This window comes from Cinclus cinclus, chromosome 18, assembly GCF_963662255.1.
Source record: "Cinclus cinclus chromosome 18, bCinCin1.1, whole genome shotgun sequence".
Taxonomy (NCBI): Eukaryota; Metazoa; Chordata; class Aves; order Passeriformes; family Cinclidae; genus Cinclus; species Cinclus cinclus.
In genome coordinates, this window is record NC_085063.1 from 15,678,612 (window position 1) to 15,703,482 (window position 24,871).

Here is a 24,871-nt window from a genome sequence, read left to right on the forward strand (position 1 = left end):
TATGATGCATTGCTTCTTTCCCCTTTGTTGAGTTGGCTATATTCTGAGTACATTCAATTGCACTAAAAAAGCAATTTTAAAAAAGTCAAAAAATCGCTATCTCTGACTGGAGGCTTGCCCATAAGAAAAGGATGTTTCCTTGGAGTGAAAGGCAACAGTATGTATTCCTCATACCGCTAAGTATTTGCTATAGTGTACAAGCAGATGGTAGAGTACCATCTCCTTTTTTTCATCTTGTCTGTGGTACAAAACTGGTAAGAAAGGCCATACAAAATTTTTAAAATCCTGATTCCCAAGAAAAACTAATGATACATACTTGTTTACTTTTAAACAGAAAATCACTTAAGGCACATTTAAGGTCTGAATCAAATCAAAGTCCAAAGACCTGCTCAGTTACATGCTATTGTGAAAACCACTGCTCAATCTTGCAAGTAACTATTGCTTCAAAAAAAGAATCACAATTAAATCAAACTATTAATTTTGACTTAGCAGGGCACTGTACCTTGCTCTTTTATTTGTCGAATCTGTCTCACGGTTTCTTTTAAAATAGCACATTTGTCTGGTTTGACATTGAAATTGTCAATGTCACTCAGATTAGCAGATATCAGCTCAGCCAGTTCTTCAATGTATTTGCTTTCCTGCTCACGTCGACGCTTCTCACCACTGCAGACCAGACTAGGAATCAAAAACATTAGTTTGTATCCTTATATGCCATCCTATACAAAACCTGTGCTCACTATGTGAACAATAATGTACTTCATTTAATACCCACCCATTAACCTAGGCAATAGTTATTCTTCCAGCAAACATGAATCTGAAGGATAAATGTGTGTTTTGTTACACTGCTGTTTGGTTTGGGGTTTGTCATTGGTTTGCATATTTTTTAAGAATTTAAAGTACAAAATTATATCACAAGAATAGAAGAAAGTATTAATTTAAAAAAATTATCCTGTTTTTCCTCTGTTAATCTACTGTCAGATGCAATGATAAGAGCAGCTGCTTTTATTATAAACTGTAGCACTCATATAGAAAGTGTATTTTAATCCTAGAAATTGTTTACAGTTGTTTAAAATTTACTAGACAAATTAAACTGAATTTTAGCATTCTATTAACTCCATTCAGTTTGATTGTAAATAGATTATAGAAGGTGTATATACACCTAATAAATTTATAGGCTTCAGGCAGAACCTAAATGCCATCTCAACATGCAAGAAAAGCAGAATCACAGACAACCTAAAGTTGGTGGATATTTGAAATTCCTTTTCCTACCCAGGTTAATGTGCTGAGTAAAGAGACTGTCTACTGCCTAAATCAATGGGCAGAAATGTCACAGGATGGCAAGAACAGAAAAAGAAGGACTTGGGGACAGGGGCAAGAACGGACACATCAAGGTCATTGAAAGAGAATAATCATTCTTTGAGAAGAAACCAAGTGAAGGAGTTAGGAAAGTATGCATGGACCAACACTGGAGAAAACAAATTCATGACAAAGCAGGAGCTTGAAAGATGAAGAAAGCTAATGAAGGGTAACAATCTGAAAAAGAACTCCTGAATGGACAGAGAGACACTGTAGAAAGGGAAAGAGAAAATGGAATGGAGGACCCTCATAAAAAAAAACAAAACAGTGGGATACAGTGGAAGCATTTAAGGATCTCATACACAATCTGTTGAATGATGAAGGCAATTGGCATGGGGCACTGGGGAGGTATATATAAAAGGGACAACTATTAGTATACACAATACCTGATGATAAATTTAATAAATGTTAATTTATTAACATTTTAATATGTTATATAATGCATACTATACTATATTATAGTATATTATATATAGTAATTATATAATAATTATACCATTACATATTATATAGATATTATATAATTATATATTGATATATTACATACAATTTATAATATATTATATAATAATTATATATTATATATTTATAATTATAAAATATTATAACACGTGTCTTCTATATTCTATATTATATATTATAGCAGACAACAGTATCTGACAGAGTTGGTTGAGGGGCAGGAAGATAGCATAGATTGCTAAAATTTAAGATGAACTTGAAAGAAATAGAAGTACAACCAAACCGGCAAAAAGCTCAACCTCTTGCAGTATTCTTTGCTAAATATAATGCCTGAAATGAGGCCTGTCAAATCAATTACCAGACATGAGATGATGCCTTTAAAATTCGTCTGAAGCAAGAGGTTTTTCTTCTTTTGCCTTGCAATCACAACTTTGAAAGGGATTCCTTATCTAATATGGAAGGTATCCCTGCCCTTGACAGGGGAACTGGAACTAGATGATCTTTAAGGTCCATTCCAACTCAATCCACTCTGTGATATGCCCACTGTATTAAAATTTCCATAGGAGTCTAAGTATAAAGCACAGTTCATCAACTTTGGTATATCTACACCTAATAGTACAGTTACCGATCTTTACAACAGAAGCTGGGCTAGAGTTTTTCAACTAAACAAATTCCTTAGCTAGAATTTACTCTAAATTACAATGCAAATTTGAAAAGTATTTCTAAAAACTCATTAAAAACCAGGAAAGTTCTATATAAACCTACCTTGCACCTGGTGTATCACAGGGCAATGGCTTGCGCTTCCTTGACTCATTAGTCAAACTATCTAAGGAGTTTTCTCCTAATCCACTCATCTTGACCATGCATCAGCAACTAAAAGCAATGAAATAATAATTGTGAATAAAACACTCAAAATACTAATTCAAAACACAGAGAACTTATCCAGAAGTCATTTATTTTGATCAGATTTACAAGTGAATTTTCTTAATGCAAATCCATAAACTTTTTGCCTACTAAAAAATAATGTTTGCTTACCTTTCTTTAAAATCTACCCTGTATTTAGCCAAAACACAGGTTATTAAAGCTTTCTATCACTGTAAACAAAAGTAAAGGTTAAAAACACATTTAATTTTTTCAGAGATATTTAAAATTTGCACCATTGAACTGGGACTACTGTATAGTTCCAATTAGTCTAAAAGAAAAAAAAAAGATTCTCAGTATTTAAACATTTATTAAGATAATCTGGAAAAAAAGCAATAAATTAATGTTATACCAAAACACAGTTGCAGAAGCAAATAATGTTCACCCCTACGAGTATATCAAGGAGCTTACAGGAGTTTCATACCCATCTCTGCATAGAGCCAACAGATTACTATTACCATCTTTACAGGTTACTATAGTTTTCACATCTCTTGCTAAACCTTCTAAAATCAATACCGTTTTCTAAAACTTTAAGGCCAAGGCAAGCAAAGACTTCAACTGTCTTTCATTTTTATTGCTTCCACAGCAAAGACTGAGCCATAACCCAATAAAATATCAGGTGATTTTGTTGAAGTCTAGATATGTTAAACAAACCTGGCAGATTAGATCTATGTGATACTCATCTCCCCTCATTCCAAGGAAAAAAAGGAGCACAGACGCAGACGAGAGAAGAAAGCAGTGTCAGGTCCTGCTATGCTAGGATCAACAGCATGCTGCGGGAGGGAAAAATTTAATGGATCCAGGCTATGTATCTAGTTAGAGCATTTTAGAACATAACTATAACTATAAAACAATCTAAAAAGTTGGTTTTGGTCTTCTGTACTACAGTGAGACAAAACAGGGCTGGGCAGTTAGAATTTTAGCATTATTTTATCCTTTTTACAGAAATTTGCAAATTAAGTGTAAACTGAATTTACTGCATTCTAGTTCAGACTGCAGTTCTTTGCCCCAAACAGCAGTGCCAATAAACGGTGCTAAATATTTAGTTAATAGAACTAGACTTGCCAGTTAGAGAGAACCTTTTTGCATAACATAACCCATGCACTAAGAAATCTTCTACAAAAAAAGTTCTTTGTCACCACAAGCAGAAACTACCATTATGACACTTGTTAAAAGAAACTGGCCCAGGATGACTAAATTCCTAGGAGTCAGTGATCACAGATCACAAGGACAAGGACCCGATAGAACTAAATGAAGTTTATGTCAATGTATCAGAGGCTGGTGGTCAACTGGCTCAAGCAGCTCTGCAGAACAGAGGATGAGCACCCTGTCAAACAAGAAGTTAGTTAAACACAAGTCAGCAGTGTATTCTTGCAGCAAAGACAACCAGCCCCTCAGAAAGGGCACCCAATCAAATAACCACTTCCAGGACAAGATATCTAAGGAAAAAAAAAAACAACAACAACAAGAAGAAGTGTGTGTATTACTTCTTTGGTTACTAACCTTGACTGACTGAATTTTTGCTTATTGGCTTCTGGGGGGAGGGGGGGGTGAGAAGAAAATCTGCTTTAGTTTTTTGCAAAAGTCTAAACGGAAAGGAAAAAGGCACACAAGAACAGATTTGCACAAAGCAGCATGGAGGTTTTTAATTCTACATGTGGAGAATTTAAAAGAGCATTCTTCTTACAGCAGTGCAAAATTTTGAAAGCTAGACAGGACAGAGGACTGGACTACTCTAGTATGTTGTAAAAAGCCCAGAAATAAAATGGCATCTTTTAAAAGTACAAATTCTCTTTGCAGCTAAGAAAATGTTACAGTCCTTAACATAAAATTGTATCATAATTAGTCCTCATGCCAATCAAAAGGAAGGAAAACATGTTTTTAACATGACAACAGAACTAAACCCAACAATCAAACATAATCTTCCATTTGAAATAAACAATTACAAAAGATACCTAACTCTGTACTAAAGGCATGAACTATACAGGTAAGAACTTGGTCTTACATATGAATATTTGATAAAGAAACAGGATGAATAAAACAAACCCAACTGAGAGATGGAAGAGCAAGTCTGAAGACCTTTAGCCATTCATATATTCCTCTGGGGCAAAAAGCTCCCAAATACATACATAGTGGCTTACTTCATCTAAAGTTCAAGAAAAATACAGTGTTTGGCCACTAGATGACATTACAGAACTGGACAACTGCAGGGATCATATTTCCTTCAATTAGCTCCACTCACCTGAACAAGTAAGCAGTTGGAAAAAAGATTATAAAAACAGCTTATGATCATGCAAAAAGCAGCTGATTATCTGATGCTGACACTCAGCATTCAGTACATATGACTCAAGATCTTATGCCTACGGACCTCACAGCTCAGGCTGGATCATCAGTCATGCTGAAGGCGACACCTGCACACACTTCCAGGATGTGCTGCTTCCCTCCCTGTAAGTACATTTACAGGCTGAGCATAGACACACCTCAAGGCTTAAGAGCTAATGTGGAAAGAGAAAGGAAGAGCTCAAAATGTAAGTCTTAAGGCTAGTTCAGAAAGAGTGTGGACAAAGCAAGTGTGTGTGAAGCCAAGAGAAAATTCTGTTTTAGAGAAGGAAACATTTGAAACACATTAAGCAGTTGAAAATGTGAGCTAAGACACATTTCACTATAACATAATTGTGAAGGTTACACAGTTGTATTAAATGATTTAGAAATTTCATTTTTGGTTTAACATCTACTTGTATTGAGAGATAACTACAATGTAATTCAATAGAAAACCAAAAATTGCTACATTTTGTGTCAGAAATGTGATAAATATAGGAGCTTGGATAAGAAGGAAAAATCACTAATTTGCATAGGCCCTTTCCCTGCTCTTATACCCAAGTAGCCGGTGGTAGTTTATTCAGGCCTGAAGCTGCAGAGCTGCTGAACATGTATTTTCCTTTTGCTAAGAATATCATTACAAGCTGCGCAGGCAGGTCACACCTAGAACAACTCTGTAACTGTTCAGCTAAGGAAATAACAGACACTGCTTCCTAATACAGATGGATTTACAGTACAAATTGTTAACAGTCAAACTGATTTCCCAGCTATAGTATTTGCAAAAGAAGCTACTACTAATAAATGAGTTAATAATGAAAGAAATCACCAGTTTTAAAACTACCAGATGTTACATTTGTTCATTGAAGATGAACCAGTAATTTCTAATGGGCTAAGAAGTTTTTCCAAAAGGAAGGCTATTTTGGTGATTTTGGGGAATTTTCCTAGTCAATTATTTCAAAAGACAGCTCTGAAACACAGGTTTCAAAAGCTGAAACTTTTATGCTTTACTACCAAAGGAAAACAACACAGGCATCTTTGTAAACTTACTTTCTGAGCTAAGAGGCAACATTATTTCTGTCTTCTGAGCCACTAAGGGTGGCTAGAAAGGCTTCTCTGCAAGTTGTACCACACATTACTACCTACCTAAATGAAGCTTTTTTCAAAGAAAATAATTAAAGTGAAATTATTTGTTATTTGCATGATTAAAATAAATCTAAAAGCTAGCTTAATTCGAATTAATGGCTCGGTTTCTACATAAAACTGGGCAAATGTAAGAAATTCTGTTAAATTTTACATCAGTATAAATTACCCAACACAAAGTCTTCAAAGCAAGGCACTCTTTAATGCCATTGATCATAGCAATAATGAACCACTATATCATGAAGCTCCTAACTCCACCACTGAAGTTGAATCGAAGGCAGCAATATTTGGAGAAAAAGTTCCAAACTTTTATGATTATTTGCAACAGGTGTAATCTTAAATTTTCCAACATTCTTCTCAATTCAAGAAAAAAATACAAAAACAAAGATCTTCTTGCTCAGCAGTAACTGTGCTAAAAAATAAAAAAAAACCCCAGTCATTATTAAGGTGCTCATGCCTACACCCACTGCAATGTACCATACACTTTTTGTATATCAAGTCTATTCACTTCTCAGTGAAAAGCATAAATGAGCTGCTAAAAAGGTACTGGGTTTTGCACGTGGCAGATAAAAAATATGTTTCAATAATTATAATAATCCATACATTTCAACAATGCATGTACAACCTTCCAAACAAAAACATTGAATTTAAAGAAATCATGAGCGTTTATGAGTAGCAGTGTCCAATCTGCCAGGGTTTCAGTATTTTGACAGGGTAAAATCCATTGCCTCCTAAAATTCCACCCTGGAGTGACAAGAAAATTATGCATATGCCAATAATATAGTCAGTTTGCAATGGGGAAAATTCCTTAGGCCATTTCCTACAGAGCACTCAAGCCAAAAAGACGTTGAAATTACTAAGCACAGTAAGCAGAAGGTTTTCAATTTGATTCAACTATTTCTTCCCTGGTCTTACTCAACTCATTGCCACAGAATTTGGAAAGCTACTAACTTAATATCCCTTAGATTGCTTTCTGCTAGCTTGCCTTCCAATGGACTTGTTTCCTTGTCCAGCTCAAGTGTGACTCCCTTGTGCCCCTGTTCTCAGTAGCTGGTAGAAGAAGGTTTTGTCCTAGCAGGGGCCCAAAAATACAAACAATTAGATGCTTCAGATTTAGTTTTTATATCTGTTTTGCTGAAACTGTTGACTACCCTCCAAAATGCACAACTATACGGTACAAAACAAATCTAAAGTATTTTCTTAAATCATGTTTTTTTGCATGAAAACATTTTTAATACTCTGTTGGTCCCATGCAACCACCAAGTTTTTCCTGTATTAAGTATGTGTACTTGTGGTGTCTTGCATCCTTGGAAGCTTCTTCTGTCTGAGCTGATTTCCTGTTTGAAAAATTGACTAAGCAAAACTTAGCATTACTCAGAATAAGCCAGTTACAAAGAATTAAATCAAACAAGTTCATTACAAGGAATCATGAGGATGCCCTGGGATTTCTGAAATTGTATATAATATTAAAACATTAAATATAACCCCCCCCTAAAAGCCAAGATATGTCACACATTTTTGCAAGATGCAGATTGCAGCATTTAAATTTTGATAATAAATAAAACTAGAGGATATTCCATTCTGCAACTCTGTATACTTAGTGGAAATATGTTATTTCAACCTTGTGTCTCCCCCAAATACACATAAAAAAGTATCAAAGGTTTGCAGTGAAGCTTCTGATTCAAAATATTCTTGGTATTATCCAAAGATTCTTTTGCTGTAAGACTGACCACAGAAACAACTTATGTTTCCACTTACATAGACAGGAATCCACAAGAATATAAGCAGCAATTTCACCTTCTGGCAGTGGTGCAGTAAGGTTTTTGGTTTGAGTTGGGTTTTTTTCTTCTTTCTTCCCTCCCATCCTTTTCCTTTTTTTAAGTACATGCTTCTCATATACTAAACTGTAGCTTTAAAAATGTTCAGGTATATATAGTCCAAATATGAGATCAGTCACTTACTAGTCCTTAGCAAACATTCAAGCACTGGGTATTTTTCAGAAGACCTTCAGAATCAGAAGTCATTTTAAGTCACATCCTGTAAAACAAAAATAATATATAATATGTAACTGCAAGTAACTGTCTTCTCTGCTAAACCTTGAACAGCTGACCATTCAACTCTGTTGTCCCTACTCTAAACCCACATGCTTTTCTTCTAAATACAGAGGTATTAGCCAACTGCTTAACATCTTAAGCTAAAAAAAAAAAAAAAAAAAAAAAAAGGAAAAAAAGGAAAAAAAAAAAGAAAAAAAAAATTATTTTAACACTGTGGTCTGTTCTACCTCCCATGAATTAGTTTATGTTATTAGGGTGCTTATATCAAAGCACAGCCATGCACTAAGCGCTTGGTGTTTGGGGTTGTGCAGTCAGCTTCCCCATCAGATCTCACCACATCAGTACAACCTTCAACATGTGAACATACCATTTCCTGTCTAAGGCCTGCTCAATCAAAACCCAAGAGTGCTCAAACAAAAACATCATTCAGCATGTTTTGATCTCAATGAGCTTAACATACTGACCTTTGATTTACCCACTCTCAGGATGATCTACAAAGAATCAATTCACACCATGTAGAAACTTAGCTTCCAACACAGCCTTGGCTACCAAAACTAAGTTTACATAAGGTAGGATTTTTGATCAAAGTTTTACAACACATATAGAAACATCATTACAGTACAGTTTGGATGAGATGGCTCATATTGTCACCTACACCACAGACAACAACAATATGACAGAACACGCTACAATGTGTTCAGGTTACAAATATACCTACATATAATGTGCCAGACACAGTAAACACAATGGTCACTTTTTAAAAGAAGACATAAGAAGGACAACATTTGCAATCTTCTTTAAATGTTTCAGAGATAATTTATGTGCCTTTTTAAAAATAAACCCAAATACATTACACTTTAAATTACAGTGCATAAGACCCACGTATTTTTAAACCTCTAAGGGAGGGGCAAATGCAGCAGACGAAAAATGCCACCGAACCTTTACTACAGCTTTGTGAATCTGAAAGTGCAATGTAACAAACAACTGAAACAGAGACTCATGTACGCTGAGTAAATAAAGAGGTTTTCATGTACTATAAATACTTCATACTAAAAAGTCTTTCATTACCTTTTAAGATAAAAGCACCTCTACTTATATTATGAAGCACACAGGAAGTTACATTAGTTGTATTAATATACCACTGTGCTAATCCAGCACTTTCCCCATCAGTACAGTAACTAATAAAATGCTACTCCAAAACACAGGCATTTGATCATTCTCAACTCTTTCTCCTCCCCACATTCCTCCCACAGACAAAAAGGTGATTTACTAGGTAATAAATTACTCAGAGACTTCACTGAATCAGGACATTCATGTAAAAAGAAAAAAAAAAAAAAAGGTGCCATCTATAATGCCAGTGAAGTACACCTTGTTGCAACATACTAAATAATCTTGATTTTGTGCACATTCATTCTACATTATACGTTCCATCTTGGCGACACTGATTTTTTCAGACCTTGTGTCAGGTGTTATTTACCAAGTCCCCTGCAATGTTTATGTTTTGTAAACACCATGCACTCCTGTGCTACTTCTCAGACATGACACTTAACTTGAGCCTTTTTCACTTTGCATGTATTAATATGACAGGACACTTTTTGTTAAGAGATGGTCAGAGGTGGGAGATGCTTGGAGTTTGTCTCCTGTTCCTCTGATAAATAATGTGTGTGATCTATTTTTGGAATGTCATTACTTGTTAATTTGTTTCCTAGGCATCCTGGTTTGCCAGTCAGAGCAACAGATAAAGGATCATGCTAACAGCAAACAAAATGTATGACAGAGAAAAGCAGGGCAGCCATGACTATTTTTTATCCTTATGCCTTCACCACACACTACCAAACACTTGTAAGAATTTGTCATTTGTCAGCTTCCAAACAAAGCACTGTGGTAAAGTGGTCACTGGATCTCATCACAACTCCAGATACGTGAGCCGCATTATTAGCCTCAGAACAACCACTGTCCTCAGAATCCAGCTGTAAACAGGTAGTAGCTTATCTGGCTAGATAAGTTTGTTCAGGACATAGCCTTTGTAAGGAAAAGGCAATTGGGCATGATGCAGTCATGCCACTTATTTGCATGATCCTGGCAGTGAGAATTGGTATGCTCAAACACAGCCGGCCAAGAAAATATTGAAGGGGGGGGTCTTCAATCTTGACTAATTTCCAAGACACTCTGCTGGAAGAGGTACTTTGGGCTTTCATTATAGCTCATGGTTTCAATTGAGTTGTTGTAGGATAAATTTTAAAGTGGTGTTAACATAACTAAGTCCTTAAAGACTGGTATCCAAAAGGAGGTGGTAAACAGTTATAAACAGTTATTTTTAAAAATATAACTTAATATAAAAAATAAAAATTACTGAATATATACATATATGGAAGCAGAAAAATCTTTAGCCCAAATACCAGAAAGAAAGAAACAGGATGTGACATCTGGGTTACTACAGTGAGACTTACAACCACATAACTAGTAGGAAACAACAGAACACCACTATTATATTCTGTAACAACACACAATAATTGCAGTCCCTCTTCCTAAATACTGAAAGGCAGTTCCAAAAAACACAGTATTTCACACTACCATAGTATTTCACATAGTATTTCACACTATCAAACCTCTAGTACTGAACAGAAGCACTGTACACCCTCTGAAAAATAAGTGCCAGAAACTGGGAGGCGTGCAGTCATGAATTTGAGGCCAGCTGAAATACATAATACTTTCAAGGGCACATGTATTTGAAGGAACAGAATTCAACACAACAAACAATAATGAGAGGCACCTTAAATAATTTAGGTGAATGTTTAATTTAATCTCAGAATCCTATAAAACAACTAGAAGTTATGCCGCATCAACGGTTTTTTACCTTTTGAGTGCTGGGAAATAAAGCAGCCAAACATAAAAGGGTGTTGGTACAAGACACATTGTGTGAAATAAAGAACAGTTTCCTGTTTTCTGTAAACGCTTGCATTTTCTATACATAAATAACCTATCGCAAGACCATGAAAAAAGGAAATGTTTGCTTATTTCAAAATCATTTTTAATGAATGGAAGACCACTGCTAATCCTTGCTCAACTAAACCATTCACATATCAGTGCAACTAATATGGCTCCTGAGCAAATATAAATTGTCTACCATGGCACCTCAATATATGGAATCAAGAGATGAAACGTGTGTGGTGTTCCCTGTACTTCAAGGAAATCTACATCTATGATAAGATCTAAAATCTAAATTCACTCTTCTGAGACAGTAAATATGGTATTGAGGGTTGCTAATCTCAAATCATAGCAAAAATATCTACATTCATATTAAAATTAGAATACATAAAATTAAAGGTATTTATTTAAAATTAGTCATTCCTAATACTCCTAGTTGTTTTAACAGCACAGGTGAACACACCTGCCTTTAAACGTCAGGATTCACATAGCCAGGATAACTGTTTTGCTCCCTCTATTTATGACTGAAACACAATGAATAAAAAGCAGTGTCATCTTTTCCCCACAAGGCATTAGAAATTCTTCCCTCAGATAAAATAAAAATAAAGTGTTTACAATTGTCCATGCTCAGTATACAGAGCATTTTTCCCCTTTAGGACAGAGAAAGTATAGCACAAGAAAAGAATTTAGATAAGCATCACTAGTCTTCAAATTCTCTATCATGTCATAGCTCTGAAGTTTATTAAAGAATGTCTGCAGTTGTCTAGTCTAGTGCTAGAAATGGAAATATATTTAAGTAGTAATATCCAAAATAAAAAATACTTGTCCTGTATTTTCACAGCATCATCACCAAAAGACTACTACAGCATGTGGAGCCAACAAGATGGAAGACATACTGGTTTTGCTAGCATATAATTTTTGCTCTGAATTTATTTATAATTGTCAGATCCTTGACTCCTCTGGACATTCCCTATTTGTACCTTGAAAACAAAAACTGTCTACTTTAAGGATCAGGGCAGTAGTACTACAAGCAACATTGGATCATACTTTTAATTTACTCATCTTGAAGAAAACCATGCCTTTCTGACTGCCATCTGATTGGAGAGAGCAAAAAATGGGCATTGTTCCATGATATATCAAGAGGAATTTTTGATACAACAAACTGCAAAGCTGACCCCTTCTCTTGACTAAGTCCTCAGCTGACTGTTGTAAGGACAACTGCACACCACAAACGAACCAACGTAACAGTTATGGAACGCTTCAGCCAATACTTTTTTGTTATATCTGTTCAGGAATATGGTCTCTCTATAGTTCATTTACTGCTTTGATAAATTACCTGATAGGTTATATTGATTATCACAAGCACTATATATATATATACACACACACAGATATATACACACATATATACACACACACCCTCAAGAAATATCAAAAAGACTGTTTAGAGGAATCCGTTTAAAACTGTACTAGAAACAAAGCATACTCTTCTAAAAAGACAGCAGAGTAAATATCCTGGTCTGCTACTTCAGCAGAAATCAGTAAGGAAAGTTACCATTTACTGTCCCTGTGGCCTGAGAATAATACAAAAAGCAGCCTGTAACAGGAGCTAGGAATAACCTGATTATCAGGGCACATCAAGCCACCGTGGCCCACAAATATTTACATAGATAATGCAACCTACAGAGTCATAAATGTATGAAGTCCTTTCAACTATGGCAGCCAATACTCATTTCTATCATATTTTTCAATGAAGTGCAAGAGGTGAAACACAACTCACATCAGGAGGTCTGCTTCACCAAGATCATGCCACCTTTCTATCAGAAGAACACTTTTCTTTCTACATACTGGTTTGTACATTAAAGAAGAAAAAAAATTCTCAGATACTGCTTCCTGAAAAACAAGACTTTATGTATGTACATGTGTCCTCAAAAGAATTCAAATGCCTACAGATTAAAACTTCTGTGCCTATTCATGTTACATCCTGATGGTATCACAAAAGAACTTATAAAAATTATTATACTAGCAGAGAAGGTACAGAAATGAATAGGTTAATTTTTCTGAATGTCTTTCAGTAAGTTGTTGCTATAAACATGCTCTTCAAAATAGCATTTGAAATCCAGAAACACAAGTCATTATTGCTGCAGAAGACCAAGAGTTCATTTATCATTGAAAAGCTGCAACAAGGATGTGGACAGGACAGCTTTAAGACAAACCTATTGGAGAAGCCAAGAAAAAGCCACTTACTGCATCCCATGATGAAACCATCACACTGCAGATAATAAGTTTCACCACCAACTGAAATGGATATAAAAGTAGAAAAGGCAGACACAATGATAATGTTTCAAAACCAAAGAAAAATCTGAGGTCAAACTACTACCTGTCTACTCCTCATCATTTATGCCAGCATGACAGTAAGGAGCTGATCTAGAGGGAACTGCCAAGCCTTAATAAACCAGCAGACATTTCAAGCATGCAATAATAGTTCTGATGAGCTTTGGAACATGTAATAGTTTTCCAAATTGAGAGGCTGTGCTCTACAATTTCCTCTAAATAACCTTTCCATCCTTTTGCTTTGAAGAATGCAGATGTAAAACTGCTTTCTAGATAGAAAACTGCGTACTCCAGATAGAGAAAAAGAGATGAAAACACCATGGCATGAACTTCTCAGTAAATTTCTCATTCACCATGTAGAAACCTTGGCAGATGAGAAAATTGTAATAGGGCAGCTCTAAAGTCATTGGCAAGTCCCCATGGTGGAATATGGGGAAATGAAACCAACATCAAGATCGACTATGAATAAACACGCAAAATAAAGCGGTATAGAATACCAGCACATATTTGCAGTTTGTGAGTGCTCATTTAATGCTTTTTGGTCACAAAATGTCTTCTCAGTATCCATTATACCCTTCTTTCCAGCCATATTCATTGCGGGAAATGGTTACAATAGTGATTTTGAATTATCAGCAGTTAGCTCTCAATAATGGTCTTCAAAAGCACTCCCTCCAGTGGGGTCCTTTGAAGTTATAGGACATAAGAAGACTAATGAAATCTGTGCTTCAGTATCGTTGCTACATTTTTTTGCCCGTTTCCCATTCCACTGCTGGCATGGACAGCAAAAAATTTAGAGTTCATGGATTTTTACCCCTGAAAGGCATGTAGACACAATGTTATCACAATACAATCATGCAACTGTTCAGGACAAGTCTAAGACACATTAGGCTGTGCTTCCAAAATAGAGTTCGGAAGTGATTCCTGATTTCTGACAGTTGTTTCTGACTCTCCTAAATTAGAAGAGCATTATTCCATTTTACTGTGATAGGCAACATGGTGTGCAGCTTCACTGCAGCTCCACTGTGAAGGCAGGTGAACTGCCATGAAATGGACAACGAGCAGCAGACAGGACGTATGCAGGCACAGGGAGGACAGAACAAAGAATCACAGGGAGTGGGGAAAAATAAACTGTATAATAGCTGCTGCTTAGGAAGACCAGCTGGAATAAACAGGGAGGCCACAAATGAACACTCTTAAGTGCAAGTTTCTTTTCTAGTTGCAAGAACTGCACACATGAGGGTGCAGAGGATCTGCTATTAATCATTTAATATTCACTGTTCCCTCGATGTTGCCAGCAATGCTTCTGGAGACTCCCTCAATGCCCAGAATAAGCTGCATCAAGAACAGCAGCACTACAAGAACAACCCACACGAAACCGCCACAATTTAGTTGGGTTTTTTTTCTTCAACTATACAGAAACATGTTGGAAACTGGAAAAAACGCACTCATTAACTCAGCGATGGGACTCTTAGAAGATAGCTCGTTACTAGCCGTTCGTTAAAGCAAATTGCAGCCTTGCCGTTAGCGGCACACAAGCCAACTACTCGCTTGTTCTCGTCCTCCCCCTCCCTCGGGGAGGCTGCATGCAGCACAGCACGATCACGGAGAAAAAATACAGGAAAAGGGGAGGGGGGTAGAAAATAAGCCCTCTGCTCTTGGCGAGGGGAAGGCGTTCCACAAGAACTGCCACAGGGTCAAAAGTTCACCGTGGTTTTAATTTCACCTTTTTGCAACCAATGAGCGTGCGGCGGCTCCAGACAGAACCGCGGGCAGCAGCGGCCCTTAACTCCTTGCGGCCCGGCCCGCCCCCGCCGGGCAGCGGACAGTAAGGGAAAAGGGCCTCTCCTCCCCTTCCCCTCCCTTCGAACGAGCAGCACAACGCCGAGCAGCTTCCTCCGGACTGAGCACTGCTTTCAGCATGGAAATAAAAGGAAAGGGGAGTCGTCGGAAGCAGCACAGCAGCGAGTCATAAATTGAGACCCGCAAAAGTAGGGCCCCTTTCCCCCGCCTTAGCTGAAAAACATGTCAGTAAGCAAAGGGCTAGAACTGATACTAGGCATTATCAAAACATCACTTAACTCTGGAGGTGCTACAGCTTTAAGCTGCCTGTTTGTGCTGGCAAACAGGAACGACCTTGAGAAAGGGGAGGGACAGCACCAATACAAAACTGTCAGGAAAGATTCTGAATGCGCAGTCCAGAGCTCCAGTAATTTACTTTGCTTCCCGTCAAACGTGGAATCCACCGTGCTGTGGCATAAGGCTGGGCAGCCCAAGAAGTACTGCTGTCAGTCCTCAAAGTACCAGTAATAATAGCCTGCTTCTAGATACTGACTACAAAACAGGACATCATCTACTCCATGAAGGATGGACAATGTATTCATGTTTCTTGGCTACAAAAATCCTCAGATCTTCAGAATCTTGCAAAGGAAAACAAGAAAAAAGAAAAGGAAAACAAAAAACGTTACCAAAAAAAAAAAGTAAAAATTGCTCTGGACACGAGATTTGTAGATTGTCTTGGTTTAGCACTGAAAAAGAAAAGATGCATCTTCACTCATGTTACTACAGAACTAGAGCACAAACAGAAGAGTCTTCTTGTTCCACTGTATTATTGCTAACAATGCAGTTTTCCCCTCAGGAACTACAGACCCAGGTGAATCAGCAGTCCACAGTGGGGTACATCAAAACCTGTGCTGACACGCAGCAGATTTTCTCTGGGAGAATGGAGAAAATCTTGATGACAGCAAATCTGAATTACACGACCTATGATTGTGTTTTGGCATTTGAACTTGAAAAAAGTCAATGTCCAACTATACTTAAGCAAAGAAAGCAACAGATTTATCACCCCTTTATTGGTCTTGCAAGGAAAGAGGACTAAAGCTCTTGTGAAGATGTGGATAGAGCTCAATTCAGTGCAGCAACAGACACTATAATACCTGACAGCATGAAGGGAAGGAAGTAAAGCATGTAGTTCAGGCAAACTCTTTAGCTTTGTAACCTAGAGTATGATTCAACACAGTGGAAAGGGGTAGGCTTACTTAGAGGTTTTAGCAGCTCTGATTTGATACCAAGTAGAATGGCAAGTGATTGCATACATTTGCAGAGTAAAATACCCAGAACTATCCATTCCAAAGCAGGAGACAGTTAAATTGGGAAACATTTGGAGGCATGTATGTTGGCATAGTCTGATCTCCAACACAGTTCAGAAAGGATGACAAAAATATACTTGAATATACTGCAAAGAGGTAAAATGAGCAAATATGCCAATGCCATACAGAAAAGGTATATGGTAAGGATGCCGGTGAAAACGCAAGTCAGCTTTCCAAACCCTGAAGCCAAGGTAGGTTGTTTGAGATAAGGCAATTGACAACCTAACGGGGGAAAAAACATTAGTCAGTTGGCAACTATTACTAATTTTCCATCAACATGCAGTTTCAAAATTAGTAAATTACCTTACCTGGAATGTTAAAGGCTTTCAGTGCACTTTGTAATGGTGACAGATACTCTGGTCTCAGACCTCTACATGGGTCCAGAAAAAGGATAAAGACTTTTACAAAGCAGCTACGCCAGCTGAAAACATTGCCAATCAAATTTACGTAAGTAATACTTTTGCAAATCATACTTGTGCGACTCAATTCACAAAATAGTTTTGGGCAATAAGATAATCATGCAAAACCCCTTAAAACCTGCTTCAGGAATAGTCACCCACTCCACTTCAGAGCAGCCAAAGAAAACCAATTTCCAGCTCACGGGCAAGGTCAATCAGTGATTTCTTGAACCGACACAGTTAGATTCCTTTCTTAATCTACACAAGTAGGCACAGTGGCAACTTAAGGCAGGTTCTACGAGGTTAAGTTTAATGCCTTGAGAGCTGCTAACAAAGGATGCAGGAAGTGATTAAAACACATAAAGTCAGAAAGTTGAAGACATAAAATCTTAGCTGATTGAGTTCATGCCCTACTGCCAAGCTTTCCTACTATAGTTCAAAATGGAAAGACACCACAGAAAATGCCATCAAATAATGCTGTATTTTCACAGTTTAGCTAGATTAAGCTGCAGTTAGGCTAGATTAAGATGCAGTTTTGCCAATAACGATTTAAGACTTAATTACTTTTATAAAAAGCTCTCCATACATTCCTCTCAGTAGAAAGTGCAGTTGGTTTTGTTGTTTTGCCTTCTCTGAATACAGTATCATTGTAGAGAAGTTATTTTACAGTAAGATATCATAAATTAATTTCCTTTTTGTAAGATGGCCTCATTTTACAAGAAAATGGATACTATAAAATTTTATATCAATGCAGCATGTTACCAATAAGCTTTTCTGTGTTTTCTGAATTTGATTAATACAAGCCAAGGTCACTTCCTGAAAGAAAGATGCCTACTACTGCAGCTGCAAGCAAGCTAGACCAAATAGCTGGGGGATGGGATGACAATACTGGCAATTGCTAGCACTGTCTCCAAAAATACACCAATTACAAAAGTTGAGTAAAATTTGGAATTTTTTTTACTACATCACTACGTAAGTAACCTAATAACTAAAGTCTGAGTCTGTATAATTACTATTCCAAGCAAACAATATTCACAATGATGCACCAGCAAGCCTCCAAAAAATGACTAATTCTGAGGATCCTTTACTAAACTGTATGCAATTTCCTCAAAAATGCATCTTCTTTTTTTTTTCCTCATGTATGTTTTATCATGCAGTTCATGAAGCTATTAAGAGACTGCCCTTGAGTTAACAGCATGTCTCAGTCCTACTGAGACTGTGCAGCTCCACCCAATGCACAGTGTCATATTCTGAAGTAATGTAGGAAAAATGTGTTTTGGGAAAGGATGCAAGCTCTTTACAGACATCTACAGTATGCATTTTTCCAGTTTCTGAAGACTGTACCTAGCTTACAAAAACATTTAGAAGTAAACCGTGCTCTCCTGTAATGTGTAAAGACATTTTAAACCCTATAAAGATAGTTTAAAATAAGTTGTTTTTAAAACGTGCCACATCTGCATTATGCATGAGGCAAATCAGATACAGTTTTCCCTTCCCTGTTAAAACTAACAGGTTGTGAAAGTAAGACCCTACCAAAAAGAAATAATATTATTTTTGCTTTTTCTACAATTTGGAGCACCACATTGGCAGCAGGGTGGAAGGAATCTATTGCTGAAAAATATTTAAAATCATACATCAACAGACACTTCCAACAAGGATATCTGAGAATCCACAGACATACACACACTCACCCTCAACTTAATAAACTTCATCTTTAATAAAATGGCCTTGATATGCCCAGCATTGCAACAGATGTTTCATATCAGGCTGAAATTAGGATGATCTAATGAATTAAGCTTCAATTTTAGAAATTGGTACAGTAAAAAGAAAGGAACCTTGCTCATTTTAGGTGGGCATCTTTGCCTAAAATAGAAAAATAAACCAAGGATGGCTAAGGATGCCTAACACTTTCCATTACAGCAGCTTATTCTAATTCTTTAATGCCTGTCCCTGACATACGCCTCAGAACTACTTTTTGGTTCAGAAATTTAAGCAATGAATGGAGAATTCTGTTGAACAAAGTGTAGCGTTTTATTCAGTCCAAGAAGTTAAAGCTTTGGAAGAGAAACTGGACAAACGTCTAAATAAACTGAACTTTATCTTGCTGCTCCAATGAAGATAACTGTATAGCTGGTAAGTGTCTTATTTAAAGTACTCAAACATGCTCAGTTCTGTTTTGAACGAGTGGCCAAGATCTTCAAGTATTTCATCTAACCAAGTTAGCTTTGTTGCAGCACAGCTTCTCCATGCTGACAGACCGGAACATACTTTATCATTATATTACCAAGACCAAGAGCAACTTCTCTGTAAACCTGCCAGCTACAAAGCAGTTAAAGTGCCTGGCAGCACAGTAGCTAGTGAATTTTTCTAGGTTATACTGCCACACCCATGCACAGCATCCCTAAAGCATGAGGCAGCAGCAGGATCAAGGGCTTAGCAAAGGCTGCTCTTACCTCCCTCCTAATTCAAGACTTCATTTGAAGTGGTAGCTGGAGGTCTCAGCCAACAGTGCTAAAAACTCACTTTCCCACCCGTCCAGCGAGTAACCCATGTAGAAGCCACAGCCAGTTTAGTGACCAAGGTGGCACCCTGCTCGATGACTACCTTGCTGGCAAGCAGAGTAGAAATTTCCTTATGGCAAATTATAATTTTTTTTTTTTTCTGTAAGCTTTTTAAAGACATACAAAAACTTACACTGAAAGTACTGAGGATGTGAGGTCATTAAAAAAAACCCATCAAATAGTATTGTCAGCTCCACCTCTCAATACCTCTTTAATCCTTGCTGTACATTCTTAATGTAAGCAGATGCCTGAAACAGTGCACTGCACAGATGATACAACAGACAAATTAGGCTATTAGTAGTCTTTTCTGTGAACTGATGGGGGCCACACAAATTCTCATAAGCAGTAAAACAGCTATCACTTCCAATTTACTACACAGTAATAGATAACTGTCTCATATAACTGTCTCATAAATGGAGATCTGATGTCTGTCAAGGACCTGTGTCTTACCTTGGCCTTTGTCCAGCATGGGTACTTAGAGAGCTCCAGTGACAATCAAATCAGAGCACACAGGTTTTTTCCAGTGGAGAGTAAACAACAGTGACATATACTGTCTTGATTATGACAGATCACAACTTCTGATTAAGAACATTCTTATAGAGCAGACTTTAAAGTGACATTTAAATCACCAACATAACTGTTGGAATATATTTGCACCCATCAATAAGGGTGGGCCCATGAGCATGAAAGAAATATACTCCATAAATCATATCGCCTTGCCTTTGGCACATTTTGCTAGTTGGCCGATGCAGTACTTATGAACATTTATTCGTGTTGTTTGCACAAGAACTACATTACAGAATTAATGTCAGCAAATATCTTATTTTACACTGGAAACATTACACTTTTAAAAATGTAGATTCATATAGTGAAAAAGTGCTTGAGTGCTGCGGGGAGAGGGTGGAGGGAAGGCATCTATCCATTACAGGGTTTCATGTTGTGCAAGTCTACTCAGACTCACACAAACTGGCTTTAAGGGGAGTTAAATGCCTGGTGTCTTTAAGATGCTTTTGAGAATCCTATTTAGTATCTTTTTCCACAGTGCTACTGAAATAGATTATTTTTTAAATTTATTGAAACACACACATCCTCTTTGTTTTTAAGATTAGATCTTGGTATTTGCTAATCTAATAATAAAAGGCCTGTTAATGAAGTTAATGAGTTTTTGGCACAACTAGACTCTCAGATTTGAGAGTACAAGATCAGAAACTACTAAAACCAAAATAAGCTACTGAACAAAGGAAATCAAAATAGTTTAAATTTTCCATGCATAGCATCAGTGCTTATATATGATTTATTTAATTGAAAGGAATAAATACAGCTACTTAACAGAAAGGTGCCATTTCTAAACCCAAATTTGTCCTTGAAATATGGAAATGTTTCAAGCTCAATGCTGCAATTAAAATCTGATTGAGTATATGCAGATACACTTTGGCTGCAAGAGGTTAATTTAGTTCAACAAAAATGCTTACCATTCAATATTTGAAACAAAATCAGTTGTCTACCTATGTTATCCCAACAGATTTGAGCATTCCATTAATTAGGATCTCCTTTCCGCTATTTCTTTTTCATGTTCCTTACCGTATTTCATTTCTAGCGAACGGAGCTTAGCAGAGTACCTTCAGTGGAACTGCACAGTGAGGACAGAACAGGTGTTGTCCCACCGCCCCCCCGCCAGAGCACCTGCTACAATTTACTGCTCAAAACAAAGTTGTAGTGGTATTGTGCATGTCTCTGGTCAAATAGAGTCTTAGATTTAAGGGCTCCATTATTTAAAAATTAAGCAAGGTGGATAAATAAAAAGGGAAAAGCCCAAAACAGAGCAGTACCATCCAGAGAGGTATTAGAGATTTGAGAGTCACAGTCTCCTCCAAGGCCTATGAGAAATAGGCAATAGGCAAGCTTTACTACCTGCAGCAAGTTAAATTCCAGTTTATAAATAGTGATTGAACACAGCCTATGGATTCCCTGTCCTTAGAGACTTTTAATACTTGACTGAACAACATCTTGACCGACCAGCACTAACTTTGCTCACGGTGTTTGGATTGATAGCATAATTAGATGAGTTTCATCAGGAATTATGTACTACAGCCCAGAGTTAAACTGGGATACATAAGATACTGAGATAAACCATTATGACAATGGTCCACTAAGACAGGCAAGTAACATTTCAATTGATCCTACTATGTTTAATTTTAAGATATATTACCACAGTCTTTTTCATTGTGATTTAAGAGGTACATTTTATTAATATCATGTATGCTTCAGATTTTGCATGCATACATCAACAGTCCCATTTTACTGGACACAGAGTATCCTGACCACAACATTAATTCCTACCATCAAGGATCTTTTTTCCCCTCCTATTTATGAGGAAAAAATGGCATGCTTTTAAGTAAAGCTCTCAGTGCTCTCTGGATTTTTTTTTTTGTCCAAACTTCTCTATTCTTTATAAGGAATTTCCATTGCGTAAAACCTTATGCTTCTAGTTTTTCTAATGTTCTATTAAAGAAGCAGGATCTTCGCTTTCATTAAAAGCCATTTTTCAACAAAACTCACATTAAGCTCCCAAGGATTGCTCAACCAGGCAGAAAATCAGTCTTACTCATTAAAGTTTTTATACAAATGGCACTTCCCAAACACTAAGGTTTATCTGCAGGACTCTCTAAAATGACACTATCAATATCAGCATAGAAATTCCAAGTAATTTTATGAAGATTAGCAGTCATTCTGGAAATTAGTACAAGAAGTCAATGACTACCAAAACCAGATGGGATTATATCCTTCCTCTTCAAATGCCAAAAGCATTTATAATGTTTTCAGATCCAGTTCCTTCCTTGTTTATAGATAAATGGCTAAGCAGTTGTGCAGTTTCACATCATCAGGAAGCAAATTTTACGTATTCTTATATAGTGCACTGGTGGAAGTGCCAGGATAGAGCAGTAAATGTTTTTATTATTACTTTTCCTTACCCATACCAGTAGACCAACTGAACTGCATCTAACATTCAACAAAACCCTGAGCTGGAGAGCCATTGTTTGATCTGTAAAGTTAGTAGTCAGCCACATTTCTGCACTGAAAAGTTGTCATATTAACATCTGATAAGCAAATAAAACATAGCAGCTAACTGAGGAGCACACAGTCAGGAATTTATGTCATGCAATTGGAGAAGAATGGCTACAAAGTGTGATCAGTGCAATGTGTTTTCTTATCAGTAAATGTCACACTGCATTCATCCAGTGAATGACCCTCTGCTACAGTTCATCCCACACAGCATGGGAAGTTATGTTTAGGTACACCACAGTCAGTAGTTTGTGTTCTTGGGCTCTGTCAAAATTATTAGGAGAAAAGTTGCTAGTAATTGTCTCTGGGCATAGACTTTTCAAAGTCCAGTAAGCATTTTTTAGTGTACCTAACAGTCCACTGAAAGTTCAAAAATCTACAAAGCCTTACCTACTCCTGAGCTTTAATCCGTACAAAAACTTGTTAGATTCTCATAGATGAAGCTTATAAGTAACAGTGTACAAACAATAACAGGATAATCACAGCCCACCACGGAGGGAACACAAGAAAAGAGCACATAAAACTTAAGCCTGATATCATTAATCCTATGAAAGAATAAATCTACTTTCAATGAAAATTTTATGACAGACAATGTGCTCAGACAAGTGCCTGCATCCAGTCAGGACCAGAAGTTATTTATCATTTGTCTCCACTTCATACTATTTACCTCAGAGTGTCACCTGTCTGCAAAACATGGCTTAGGAACTGATGAGCACAGCTGTCTGAAAAAAACCACAAATTCTTCTGTCTTTTGCAGAGATCATTCTCCAAAGGTTTGCCTTCAACTGTCTCCTTTCATTTCCTTAATTTTCTTTTAGCCCTACCTTATTCTAACCAAACCAGCTCACCTGAACTCTATTTCAGGGCACCTGCTAAACTGCAGAGTATAGAGGTTGAACTTAAGACAAGACATTATTCCAAAGGAGGTGCTTCCTGTCTTGTGAACAAAAGCCCACTGAATAGAATGTCCAGACAAATTTTCAGTTTCACTACTCTCCTCTAACAGGTATACAAGCTGACATATCAATCTAATTGAGTATTGAAGGCTAAATTGCTTAACCGAGAAGCTATGACCAAACCTCAAACAAACAACACCCAACGGTGATTCGCATTATATTTGCGCTGAGGCCAGAACAGATTTAGCTCAGAAATTCTGTTTCATCATCGGTCTTTCAAAATAACGTGAATACTTTGCTCAGAACAATTATCAGTTAGTTCAGGAAGAAAAAAACTCTAGTACCCATGATAGAGAAAATTAAAAACCGAAGTCAGATATATACGAAGAAGGATACTAGCACTCTATATCCCACATCTAAGGAGGAGCGTCCTTTAATGGTCCAAGTATTCCCCAAAAGCCTAACAGTGTTAGATACCATGATACTTGCCAAGGCCAGGTCATACCATGCATTTCCTCAAGTTTAAGTTAGGTGGAAGACAGCAAACTATATACCATATTAATACAGAACATTTCAAAAAACCCTTTATTCTTCTAAGGGAATTTAAATAATTTTCTCCCTTTTTTAACTCCCTAATTACCAATAGTTTATGAGAATTGATGCAGACAAAACAGAGTAGTTGTGACAGAAAACTTACCTAGCACAGTGTTCACTACAGCAGAAGCCAGTAGGAATGCCTAGAAAGGAAAAGCATATTTTTTATTTGACTGAGTGGAGATCTACTGGCTATAGCACACCATCTTCTTCTCTACTTAAAATACTAGGAATAAAGACCAAAGCATCACTGGAGTAAGGACAAGTCTCCTAAACCAAGTGGTAGGGATATTATCCAGTCACCCTGAAAAGAAAGTTCTCTTAAATCACCATGGCTTCTTCTGCAGTGCCCACTCTGGAAGTACTACCTGTATTTACTGAACGTACATCTGTAGAGGAAAAGGATACAGTAACAAAGGTAAGCAAACCACACTAGAAACTACTACCAGAACAAGAAGAAGTATTTGAGCTTTTTTCTTTAAGTTGACCAAATCTTCACGCATTAAGCTTTTGCTCAGTGCAGACTTGTTTCAGTCAAGATCAATCTTATTTCTATCAAGTATTTACCAAACTTACCAGTTAAGTTAATGAAAGAGTTTGCAATAAGTAGAACAAAGTTAAATGTAAAACCAAGCTCAAAGAATACTGGAACTTCTGTGAGGCTGTATCATCTAGCACTATAGTGAAATATCTCATCTGCCA

The 24,871-nt window shown here is 36.9% G+C and overlaps 1 protein-coding gene across 7 annotated transcripts in view; it reads right to left on the bottom strand.

Moving 5' to 3' along the window:
* Positions 1-24,871, bottom strand: part of NCOA3 (nuclear receptor coactivator 3) — a 54,225-nt gene that overhangs the window by 23,053 nt on the left and 6,301 nt on the right. For all 7 annotated transcript variants that reach the window (XR_009933775.1, XM_062505046.1, XM_062505045.1 and 4 more), the window contains exons 2-5: positions 24,273-24,312; positions 7,954-8,232; positions 2,581-2,688; positions 503-675 (exon numbers count right to left, since the gene is read on the bottom strand). Coding sequence is in view for 6 of the 7 variants with exons in the window: in XM_062505046.1 (XP_062361030.1) it covers positions 503-675; positions 2,581-2,678 (271 nt within the window). In the remaining variant the exon portion in view is untranslated. The remainder of the gene's footprint in view (positions 1-502; positions 676-2,580; positions 2,689-7,953; positions 8,233-24,272; positions 24,313-24,871) is intronic.